Source organism: Neovison vison, chromosome 1 (assembly GCF_020171115.1).
Source record: "Neovison vison isolate M4711 chromosome 1, ASM_NN_V1, whole genome shotgun sequence".
Lineage (NCBI taxonomy): Eukaryota > Metazoa > Chordata > Mammalia > Carnivora > Mustelidae > Neogale > Neogale vison.
In genome coordinates, this window is record NC_058091.1 from 106,145,237 (window position 1) to 106,158,218 (window position 12,982).

General features: G+C 35.3%; 1 protein-coding gene and 1 pseudogene across 1 annotated transcript in view; one reads left to right on the plus strand and one right to left on the minus strand.

Annotated features, from left to right (window-relative positions):
* Window positions 1-12,982, minus strand: part of EYS (eyes shut homolog) — a 1,652,430-nt gene that overhangs the window by 203,765 nt on the left and 1,435,683 nt on the right. The window contains 1 exon segment of the mRNA XM_044253753.1: window positions 11,688-11,796. Within this exon segment, the coding sequence (XP_044109688.1) occupies window positions 11,688-11,796 (109 nt within the window).
* The window catches only part of LOC122918236, a 47,133-nt pseudogene continuing 46,013 nt past the window's right edge, over window positions 11,863-12,982 (plus strand).

Here is a 12,982-nt window from a genome sequence, read left to right on the forward strand (position 1 = left end):
AGCCTGAGCAAATTCTCCCCACTTTCTTTTTCTTTCTTTTTCCAATCAATTTATCTTATCAATTCCTTTTTTAGAATTTTTAAAAATTTCATCTTTACAGTCATATTCCATCCCCTCAACGTGTTTACCCTTATTTTTGTGTTTTTGTGTTTTATATATATTTTGTGTTTTTGTGTTTTTTATATATACATATATTTTTTCTTTTTTTTTAAGATTTTATTTATTAATTTGACAGAGACAGAGAGAGATCACAAGTAGATAGAGAGAGACGGGGAAGCAGGCTCCCAACTGAGCAGAAAGCCTGATGTGGGGCTTGATCCCAGGACCCTGAGATCATGACCTGAGCTGAAGGCAGAGGATTAACACACTGAGCCACCCAGGTTCCCCTAAGTTTTTCTTTCTTTAAAATTTTGGGAGGTAGTTTCTTCTAAGAGACCAAAATATACCCAAAATCAAGTGGGTGGCTCTGTTCTATTCACCAGTCTAGTGTGAGTGTGTGTATAAAATACACATATTTATATGAAAAATATATATTATAAAAATTTTTTTTTAATTAAAAAAAACTTTTTTTGAACTTCTTTTTACCCCCTTTCTTCTCTCCCCAATTTGCGGTCTCTTCTGATTTGGTTAGCGTGTATTTTTCTGGTGTCTTTGCCACCTTTTTAGCATTTTATTCTCTAGTTCATATATTATTATCTGGATAAAATGACAAGACAGAAAAACTCACCACAAAAAAAAGTACAAGAGGCAGTACAAAGGCTAGGGACCTAATCAATATGGACATTGGTAGTATGTCTAGAGTTCACAATGATTATTCTCAAGGTGCTGGCTGGGCTTGAAAAAGGTATGTAAGATATTATAGAAACCTTTCTGGAGTAATAAAATCTAAAGCTGAAATCAAAAGAGCTATTATGAGTTGCAATAAAAAATGGAGGCTCTACTGCTAGGATAAATGAGGCAGAAGAGAGAATTAGTGATATAGAAGACCAAATGATGGAGAAAAAAGAAGCTGAGCAGAAGAGAGACAAACAAATACTGGACCACGAGGGGAGAATTCAAGATATAAGTAATACCATACAATGAAACAATATTAGGATAATTGGGATTCCAGAAGAAGAAAGATAAGGGGGGTGGGTAGGAAGGTATATTGGAGTGAATTATTGTAGAGAATTTCCCTAATACAGCAAAGGAAACAAGCATCAAAATCCAGGGGGCACTGAGGAGTCCCCTCAACATCAATAAAAATAGGTCCACACCCTGTCATCAAATAGTAAAACTTACAAGTTTCAGTGAAAAAGAGAAAATCCTGAAAGCAGCTTGGGACAAGAAGTCTGTAACATACATGGTAAAAATATTAGATTGGCAGCAGACCTATCCACAGAGACCGCGCAGGCCAGAAAGAACTGCCATGATATATAGAGAGCACTAAACGTGAAATATATGCAGCCAATTGTACTATATCCAGCTAGGCTGTCATTGAAAAGAGGGGAGATAAAAAGCTTCCAGGACAAACAAAAACTAAAAGAACACCAAACCAGTCCTACAGGAAATATTGAAAGGGGTTCTCTAAACAAAGAGAGAGCCTAAAAGTAGTAGACCAGAAAGGAACAGAGACAATATACAGTAACAGTCACCTTATAGGCAATGCAATGGCACTAAATTCATATCTCTCAATAGTTATCCTGAATGTAAATGGTCTAAATGCCCCTATCAAAAGACACAGGGTATTAGAATGGATTAAAAAAAAAAAAAACATCAATATGCTTTCTACATGAAACTCATTTTAGACCCAAAGACACTTCCAGATTTAAAGTGAGGGGGTGGAAAATAATTTACCATGCTAATGGACATCAAAATAAAGCTGGGATGGCAATTCTTATATCAGATCAACTAGATTTTAAGCCAGAGACTATAATAAGATGAGGAAGGACACCATATCATACTCAAAGGGTCTGTCCAACAGGAAGATCTAACAATTTTAAATATCTATGCCCTTAACATGGGAGCAGCCAAGTACATAAACCAATTAATAACAAAATCAAAGAAACACATCGACAATAATACAATAATAGTAGTGGACTTTAACACCCCACTCACTGAAATGGACAGATCATCCAAGCAAAAGATCAATAAGGAAATAAAGGCCTTAAATAACACACTGTACCAGATGGACATCATAGATATATTCAGAACATTCCATCCCAAATCAACAGAATACATATTCTTCTCTAGTGCACATGGAAGATTCTCCATAATAGATCACATCCTGGGTCATAAATCAGGTCTCAACTGGTACCAGAAGATTGGGATCATTCCCTGCATATTTTCAGACCACAATGCTCTGAAGCTAGAACTCAATCACAAGAGGAAAGTTGGAAAGAACCCAAATACATGGAGACTAAAGAGCATCCTACTAAAGAATGAATGGGTCAACCAGGAAATTAAAGAAGAATTTTAAAAAATCATGGAAACAAATGATAATGAAAACACAACTGTTCAAAATCTGTGGGACACAGCAAAGGCAGTCCTGAGAGGAAAATATACAGCGATATAAGCCTTTCTCAAGAAACAAGAAAGGTCTCAAGTACAGAACCTAACCGTACTCCTAAAGGAGCAGGAGAAAGAACGGCAAAGAAAGCCTAAATTAGCAGGAGAAGAGAAATAAGATCAGAACAGAAATCAATGAAATAGAAACCAAAAGAATAGTGGAACAAATCAACGAAACTAGGAGCTGGTTCTTTGAAAGAATTAATAAGATTGATATACCCCTGGCCAGAATTATCAAAAAGAAGAGAGAAAGGTCCCACATAAAATAAAACCATGAATGAAAGAGGAGACAGCACAACCAACACCAAAGAAACACAATTATAGGAACATATTATGAGCAACTATACGCTAGCAAATTTGACCATCTGGAAGAAATGGATGCATTCCTAGAGACATATCAACTACCGAAATTGAACCAGGAAGAAACAGAAAACCTGAACAGACCCATAACCAGAAAGGAGATTGAAGCAGTCATCAAAACTCTCCCAACAAACGAGAGCTCAGGGCCAGAGGGCTTCCCAGGAGAATTCTACCAAACATTTAAAGAAGAATTAATTCCTATTCTCCTGAAACTGTTCCAAAAAATAGAAATGGAAGGAAAACTTCCAAACTCATTTTATGAGGTCAGCATTACCTTGATTGCAAAACCAGACAAAAGATCCCATTAAAAAAGAGAATTACAGACCAATATCCTTGATGAACACAGATGTGAAAATTCTCACCAAAATACTAGCCAATAGGATCCAACAGTACATTAAAAGGCATATTCAGCATGACCAAGTGGGATTTATTCATTGGCTGCAAGGTTGGTTCAACATCCACAAATCAATCAATGTGATACAATACATTAATAAAAGCAAGAACAAGAACCAAGAGAGTATCTATACGATACTCTCAATAGATGCTGAAAAACCATTTGACAAAGTACAGCATTCTTTATTGATCAAAACTCTTCAAAGTGTAGGGATAGAGGATACATACCTCAATATCATCAAAGCCATCTATGAAAAACCCACAGCAACTATCATTCTCAATGGAGAAAAACTGAGAGCTTTTCCTCTAAGGTCAGGAACACAGCAGGGATGTCCATGAGCACCACTGCTATTCAACATAGTACTAGGAGTCCTAGCCTCAGCAATCAGAAAACAGAAAAAAAAATTAAAGGCATCCAAACTGGCAAAGAAGTCAAGCTCTCACTCTTTGCAGATGATATGATATTTTATGTGGAAAACCCAAAAGACTTCACTCCAAAACTGCTAGAACTTGTACAGGAATTCAGTAAGATGCCGGGATATAAAATCAATGCACAGAAATCAGTTTCATTTATACACATCAATAAGAAGACAGAAAAAAGAGAAATTAAGGAGTCAATCCCATTACAATTGTACCCCAAACCATAAGATACCTAGGAATAAACCTAACCAAAGAGGCAAAGAATCTGTACTCAGAAAACTATAAAGTACTCTTGAAGGAAATGGAGGAAAACACAAATGAATGGAAAAATGTTCCATGCTCATGGACTGGAAGAACAAATATTGTGAAAATATCTATGCTACCTAAAATGATCTATACATTTAATGCAATCCCTATAAAAATACCATTAATTTTTTTCAAAGAAATGGAACAAATAATCCTAAAATTTATATGGAACCAGATAGGACATCAAATAGAGGAATGTTGAAAAAGAAAGCCATTTGGTGGCATCGCAATTCCAGATTTCAAGCTCTATTATAAAGCTGTAATCATCAAGATAGTAGGTACTGGCAGAAAAACAGACATATAGATCAATGGAACAGAATAGAGAGCCCAGAAATAAGCCCTTAATTCTATAGTCAACTAATCTTTGATGAAGCAGAAAAGAATGTCCAATGGAAAAAAGACAGTCTCTTCAACAAATGCTGTTGGGAAAAATGGACAGCCATATACAGAAAAATGAAACTGGACCATTTACTTACACCACATACAAAAATAGACTCAAAATGGATGAAGGACCTGAATGTGAGATAGGAATCCATCAAAATCCTTGAGGAGAACACAGGCAACAACCTCTTTGACTTCAGCCACAGCAACTTCTTCCTAGAAACATCGCCAAAGGCAAGGGAAACAAGGGCCAAAATGAACTATTGGGACTTCATCAAGATCAAAAGCTTTTGCACAGCAAAGGAAACAGTCAACAAAACCAAAAGACAACTGACAGAATGGGAGAAGATATTTGCAAATGACATATCAGATTAAGGGTTAGTATCCAAAATCTATAAAGAACTTATTAAACTGAACACCCAAAGAACAAATAATCTAATCAAGAAATGGGCAGAAGACATGAACAGACATTTCTGCAAAGAAGACATCCAGATGGCCAACAGACACATGAAAAAGTGCTCCACATCACTCAGCATCAGGGAAATACAAGTCAAAACTACAATGAGATATCACCTTACACCAATCAGAATGGCTAAAATCAACAAGTCAGGAAAAGACAGATGCTGGTGAGGGTGTGGAGAAAGGGGAATCCTCCTGTACTGTTGGTGGAATGCAAGCTGTTGCAACCACTCTGGAAAACAGCATAGAGGTTCCTCAGAAAGTTGAAAACAGAGCTACCCTAGGACCCAGCATATCACACTACTGGGTATTTACCCTAAAGATACAAATGCAGGGATCTGAAGAGGCATGTGCATCTGAATGTTTATAGCAGCAATGTCCACAATAGCCAAACTATGGAAAGAACCTAGATGTCCATCAACAGATGAACTGATAAAGAAGAAGTGGTATATTATATACAATGGAATACTATGCAGCCATCAAAATAAATGAAACATTGCCATTTGCAACAATGTGGATGGAACTAGAGGGTATAATGCTGAGTGAAATAAGTCAATCAGAGAAAGACAATTATTATATGATCTCTGTGATATGAGGAATTGGATAGGAAAAGTGGGGGTTTTGGAGGGTAGGGAAAAGAAAAAATAACACAAGACGGGATCGGGAGGGAGACAAACCATCAGAGAGTCTAAATCTCACAAAACAAACTGAGGGTTGCTGGGGGGAGGAGGATAGGAAGAGGGTGGTGGGGTTATAGACATTGTTGAGAGTATGTGCTATGGTGAGTGCTGTGAAGTGTGTAATCCTGACAATTCACAGACCTCTACCCCTGGGGCTAAAAATACTTTATATGTTAATAAAAAATATACATAAAGTGACTGAGTGGGAAAAAAAGATAAAAAAAAATCCCAAAATACAACTATATTCTATCCATAAGAAACTCAATTTTAAGGACACATATAGCCTGGAAAAAAAAAAAAAGACACATATAGCCTGAAAGTGAAAGAATGGAAAGAGATATCCCACACAAATAGTAACCAAATAAGAGCAGGAATGGCTATCATTATTCGGACAAAACAGACTAGTCAATACAGCCATAAGAGACAAAGAATGACATTATATAATGATTAACAGGGTCAGCTGGTCAGGAAGATCTAAAAATTATAAATGTATTTGCCCCAATGTCAGCTCACTCACATATAAGAAACAAACACTGACAAAACCAAAGAGAGAAATAGCAATGCGATAATAGTATGAGATTTCAATATCTCACTCTCCATAATGACTAGAGTATCCAGCTGGAAGATAGTAAGGAAAAAGAAGACTTGAACAACACTGCAGCACAAATGGACCTAACAGACTTATACAGAACATTCCATCCAACAGCAGCAGAATACACATTCTTCTCAAGCACATATGGAACATTCTCCAGGATAGATTATAGTTAGATTACAAATAAAAAAATCTTAACAAATTTAAGGAGGCTGAAATAATATCAATTATTTTTTCCAAACATAATGGAATGGAACTGGACATCAATAGCAGAAGAAAAAATGGAAAAGTCACAAATATAGCCGACTCTAGAACGACATGGGTTGGACTGAATAGGTCCCCTCTATGCAGATTTTTTCCAATAAATAAATAAATACACACACATACACACACACATATAGTACTGTAAATACATTTCTCTTCCTTATGATTTTCTTAATAGTATTTTAACTTATGTTGTTATAAAAATATAGTATATAAATATATATAAAAATATGCATTAATCAACTGTTTCATTATCAGTTAGGCTTCTGGTCAACAGTAGGCTAATAGTTAAATTCTGGGGGAGTCAAAATTATGAATGGATTTCAACTTCATGGAGGGCTGGCACCCCTAATCCCCGTGTTGCAACAGTATGTGAAAATTAAACAAAATGCAATCTTGTTTCAAAGAAGAAATGGTTCAAAAAATAAATTAAAAAATTTAGAAAAAATCCTGAGACAATGGAACATAATATACCATAATTTATAGGATGTAGCAAAAGCATAGTAACTGGAAAGTTCATAGCTCGAAAAGCTTTTATTAAAGAAGTAGAAAGGTCTCAAATCAACAGTGTAACTTTACACCTCATGGAGCTAGACAAAGAAGAGTCAACTAAGTTCAATGTTAGCAGAAAGACTAAAATTATACAAAAACTAGAATGGAAATACAATAGGGAACAGGAACACACTAGAAAAAAATCAGTAAAACTAAAGTTGGTTTTCTGAAAAAATCAAAATCGACTAACCTTTAGCTACAATAATTTAAAAAAAGGAGATTCCAATGAAATCAGAAATGAAAGATGACATTACAACTGATGCCACAGAAATAAAAAGGATTATGAGATAACTATGAGCAATTACACAGCAACAAACTGGATAACCCTGAAGAAGTGGATCAATTCCCAGAAACATACAGCTTACCAAGAGAGAATAATGAATAAATAAAAAATCTGAACAGATGAATAATAAGAGAATGAATCTGTAATCAAAAACCTCCCAACAAACAAAAGCCAAGTAACAGATGGCTTCAAAGGAGAATTCTACAAAATATTTAAAAAAGAATTAATAAAAATCCTTCTCTAGCTTTTCCAGAAAACCGAAGAGGAGGGCACACTCCAAGAGCCCGTTCTCTGAGCCCAGCATCTTCCTGATACTAAAGACAGAAAAAGACATTACAAGAAAAAAATTCTGCAAGCTCATATACCTGATGAATAAAGATGCAAATCTTCAGTAAAACACTGGCAAACCAAACTTAAGAGCACATTTAATTATGAGAATTATATACCCTGACCAAGTGGGATTTATCCCTGTAATGCAAGGATGGTTCAACATAAAAAATTAATCAATGTGATGCAACACATTAACAGAACAAAGGATAAGGATCACACAATCAACAGATACAGAAAAAGTATTTAACAAAATTCAACATCATTTTATTATAAAAAGACTCAAACTAGGAATAAAAGGAAATTACTTTACATAATAAAGGCCATATATGATAAGCCTATAGCTGATACCATACTCAATGGTGAAAACCTGAAAACGTTTTCTCTAAGATCAGGCAGAAAACAAGTGTGCCAATTCTTAGTATTCCTATTCAACATAGTACTGGACGTCCTAGCAGAACAATTAGGCAGGAAAAAGAAATAAAAGGAAATAATCTCTGTAGATGACATGATGATATATACAGAAAATCTTAAAAAGTCCACATAAAATTAAAACTAATAAATGAATTTAGCAAAGTTGCAGGATACAAAATCAACATCAAAAATGAGTGTGCTTCTGGGGCGCCTGGGTGGCTCAGTGGGTTAGGCCTCTGTCTTCGGCTCGGGTCATGATCCCAGGGTACTGGGATCGAGCCCCGCATCGGGCTCTCTGCTCAGCGGGGAGCCTGCTTCCTCCTCTCTCTCTGCCTGCTTCTCTGCCTACTTGTGATCTCTCTGTCCAATAAATAAATAAAAATCTTTAAAAAAAAAAGAGTGTGCTTCTGTATACTTAAAATGAACAATCTGGAAAGCAATTAAGAAAATAATCCCATTCACTTAGCATCAGAAAGAGTAACATTCTTAGGAATAAAGTTAACCAAGGAGATGAATGACTTGAACACTGAAAAGTGTAAAACATTGCTGAAAGAAATTAAAGAAGACACAAAAAACTGGAAAAACTTCCTGTGTTCATGGATTGGAAGACTTAATATTATTAAAAGTTTATATTACCTAAGTGATTTACAGATTTAATGCAATCCTTATCAAACTTCCAATGGTATTTTTTGAATAGAAAAAATCATCCTTAAATTCGTATGGAATCACAAAGGACCCCAAATAGCCAAAGCAATACTGAGAAAGGAAAACCTGGACACATGACGCTTCCTAACTTGAAAGCACATTACAAAGACACAGTAACCAAAACAAAGATGGCTTTGGCATATAGACAGACATATATACAAACAGAACAGAGCAGAGAAAACAGAAATACATTTGTGCAACTATGATCAAATGATTGTTGACAAGGTGCCACAAATATACAATGAGGAAAGCACTGTCTCTTCAATAGATGGTTTTGGGAAAACTGGATACCAACATGGAAAAGAATGAAGTTGGACCATTACACTATACACAAAAATCAACTCAAAATTGATTAAAGACTTACAAATCAGACTTGAAACTATACAAATTGAAGAAGAAAACATAGGGGAAAATCTTCATAACATTAGTTTTGGCAATGATTTCTTGGATACAGCACCAAAACCACAGGCAACAAAAGCAAAAAAAGAGACAAGGGGCGCTATGTCAAATGAAAAAGCTTCTGCACAGCAAAGAAAATGATCAGTGAAATGAAAAGGCAGTTTACAGAATAGGAGAAAATATTTACGAACCAATATCTGATACAGGGTTAATATCAAAAATATATAAGGAATTCTTTTTTTTTTTTTTAAAGATTTATTTATTTATTTGACAGATAGAAATCACAAGGAGGCAGAGAGGCAGGCAGAGAGAGAGGAGGAAGCAGGATCCCCGCTGAGCAGAGAGCCCAGGACCCTGGGATCATGACCTGAGCCGAAGGCAGAGGCTTTAACCCACTGAGCCACCCAGGTGCTCCAAAAATATATAAGGAATTCTTATGCCTCAATAGTGAAAACAAATAAGCTGACTAAAAAACTGGCAAAGGACTTGAAAAGACATTTCTCCAAAGACACAGAAATAAACAAAAGATACATAATAAAGATGTTTAACATCACTAGTCATCAAGGAAATGCAAATCAAAGTCATAATGAAATACCACCTCACATTTGTTAGGGTAGCCATTATAAAAAAAAAAAAAAACAACAGCGAATATCAAATGTTGACAAAGATGTGAAGAAACAGAAACTTTTGTGCACTGTTGGTGGGAATGTAAAATTGTGTGTTAGCTATGTACCACGGTATGAAGCTTCCTCAAAAAATTAAAAATGTACATATTATATGATTCCAAAATTCCACTAATGAGTATTTATTGAAAAGAGCTGAAAAGAGGATCATTTTTTTTTTAATGTGTGTGTTTTTACAGAAGCTTTTGTTTAAATTATAGTTAGTTAACATGGTGTAATGTTAGTTTCAGGCATAAAATTTAGTGATTCAACACTTGCATACCACACCTGGTCCTCATCAAAGGTGCCCTCCTTCATCCCTAATAGCGATTTCACCCATCCCTCCACCCCCCCCCCCCCCCCCCCCGTCACCCTTAGTTTGTTCTCTTTGATGAAGAGTTTGTTTCTCGGTTTGCTTCTCTCTTTTTTTCCCCTATGCTCCTTTGTCTGTAGCATATTGCATGTTATTCATGATAACATATGGAACTTTCAATATAAAAAAGGATGACTATAGGGAATAGGTAGAGACAAAATCACATTAACTGCTTTATGCTAGATATTTTTTCTCCAAAACTATGAGTGTTTCCTAGATTTTCCATCATTTGAATAGTCTGTGCCTTGAATCTAAATATTTTGGCCATCTTGGACTCTAGCATGACTTTTTTTAAACTGACGTGAGTTAATACACAGTGTAATGTTAGATTCAGGTTTACAATGTAATGATTCAACAATCCTATACACTACTAAGTGCTCAGCACAGGAAGTGTATTCTTAATCCCCTTCACCTGTTTTACTCATCCCCTCACCTGCCTCCCCTTTGGCAACATCAAGTTCGTTCTTTGTATTTAAGAGCCTGGTGTTTTTTTTTTTTTTTTTTTTTAATTACTTCAAAACGAAAACCAGTTTTATTCCTACCTTAACAATCCACTTGACAGTTTTCACTCTGCTGGAGCAGAAAATGAAATAAAGTGTACTATAAAGGAACAACAACAACAAAAAACCACGTTGGGAATCAGAAAATCTGGAATCAAGTCTCTTTCATTATCACTATGAAATTTTGGACATTTGATACTCAGTTTTATCAGATACGACCTCATAAAAGAGATATTCATTCTTAGTTTAGAGGGTTCTTGTGAAGATCAGATGAGATAAAATACATGGTCATAATTTGGAAAATGTAATGTGCTTATGCAAATGTTAGCTATTCTTATGTGTTTCTTTAGGATGCTTGTATACACTCAATAAGAGAAAAAAACTACATAGAAAAAATGGAAATAAAATGAGATTTCCAGTTCATTAGGGCCTTACACACTGCCAGCTCTAATGTGCACCAAAATTAGCACTTTGGAGCTCTAATTATACAGATTAACTCTCCATGGTGATCAAATGAACCAGGAATTCTTTATCTTAAATGTATTTCTATAAAGTCATACTAAGAAGCATGTAACCAACCACATCATTAAAATTAAAAGAATTCAGCAAATTGCTTGGTCTCTGGAGGGACAAATATCCTTTTTGCTTTCAATTTTCTTCATTCGATATTTCCAGGGAAAATTCCCTGACAAGAGACTTTTTAATAGCACAGTATAAGCACTACCATATCCTATAAAAATGGAAGTTTTAAGCACTATTTTGTAACTTGCTAATTCTTCTCCATTCCTGTGGTGTTTTTCTTAATCAAGCATAACATATTATATGCAAAGTGTGAGAGGAAAATCAATTTCTTGATAAATTTAATGCAACTTTTATAGCGACAGGCAGTATCAAATAGATTTAATTGTACCTAAAGTATCAGAGATGAAAATTCCGGTGTTTTGTTGAGAGCTTTTACAAGGAATCTGTTCAATAAAGAAATATGATTAGTGTAACTTAAAAAGAAATACTTATTTTAGATATTGAGGGCACACTTAGTAATGTTTAGAACTGGGTATCTGCATAACTACCTGAGAGACATGGAGTGTCTCTGTGTCTTGCTTCTGTATTGGAGGTTTTCCATCTGCAGTCATTTCAATCATGCAAGCAACCCGAGGGCTGCCAACAGGGACTGTGTAGCTAGAAATAAAACAGAAGAGGCCATTATTCTGTGTGTTAACTGGCAAGAACAGGGTAACTTCGCACATGGATGGTAAGTACTTCTTCAACGACAGAGGTACTTTGTGGATCATAATAGTCCTGAAATACGGCCCCAACCAAGTGTGAACATTTTAGGATAGATAAAGATATATTTCTTTTCTAACACCGAAATTTTATTTTCCTTCTCTCCTTCTGTCTCTAAATCAGGACTGGAAACGCTTTCAGAAAGTTAAACCCCTACAAAACAAAGAGAGCTTTTCTGTATAAGTAGGTAATAATAAATTTTTAGTGCTAACTGTGGTCGACATATGGTCTCACTCATGTAGGGAGACTGCTGGACAAGTAGCAGCAATGTTAAATGATGCTAAACTGCCTAGGTAGAAATTTCCCCTCCCTGGCCTACAGGGGAAACAGAAATGGAATAAGAAATGAAAGGCTGCGTACCCCTGAGCAGTGAGATTACACTGTGATACAGTTATCAGAACTCAGAAAGCATGCTGCTAATGTACTAGCTGGTACTGTGTCTCAGAGATAAAGAAAAGTATAAGGTTAAGGGAATTTGTAGAATGAATAGTGGAAATGACCAATACACAACTGAAAATTTATCACAGTTTATAGAGTGATGTAATCAGATGAAAAGGTATACATGCTAAAGTACTTGGCATAAAATTAAATAGAATTTTAAAAGACAATTCAAATGATATTACCCTGTCACTTGCCATATGTAATAATAGTAACTTGTACTGTTACGAAGTCTATTCCACAGAGATATTAGAAGTACATTCACTAATATTAAAAGTGGCTCTCTGCATGCTGAAAACATGAATGATTTTAATGCTTTCACTTTTAAAATGCTTTCACTTATTTGTATTTGCTACATTTTAGACAATGAACACACCTAATTTTTATTTTTAATTTTGACCAACTCCGCCAGTTTGCACACGACTGAGAGCTTTTCCAGGATGCAGGACCTCTCGGGGCTAAAACTAGGTAAGTGCTAAGCAAACCAGGATCAGTTGGTAAATCTACTTTTAAAGGATAAAGTCAGTTTTGTTAAAAATCATTGCCTAAATAATTTATCAGTATTTTTTTCTTAAAATTAACTTTGGAGTCTAAGTTGAGTGGGAAATACAAACCAGAATTTCCTTCTTCCCTTCCTTGCTTC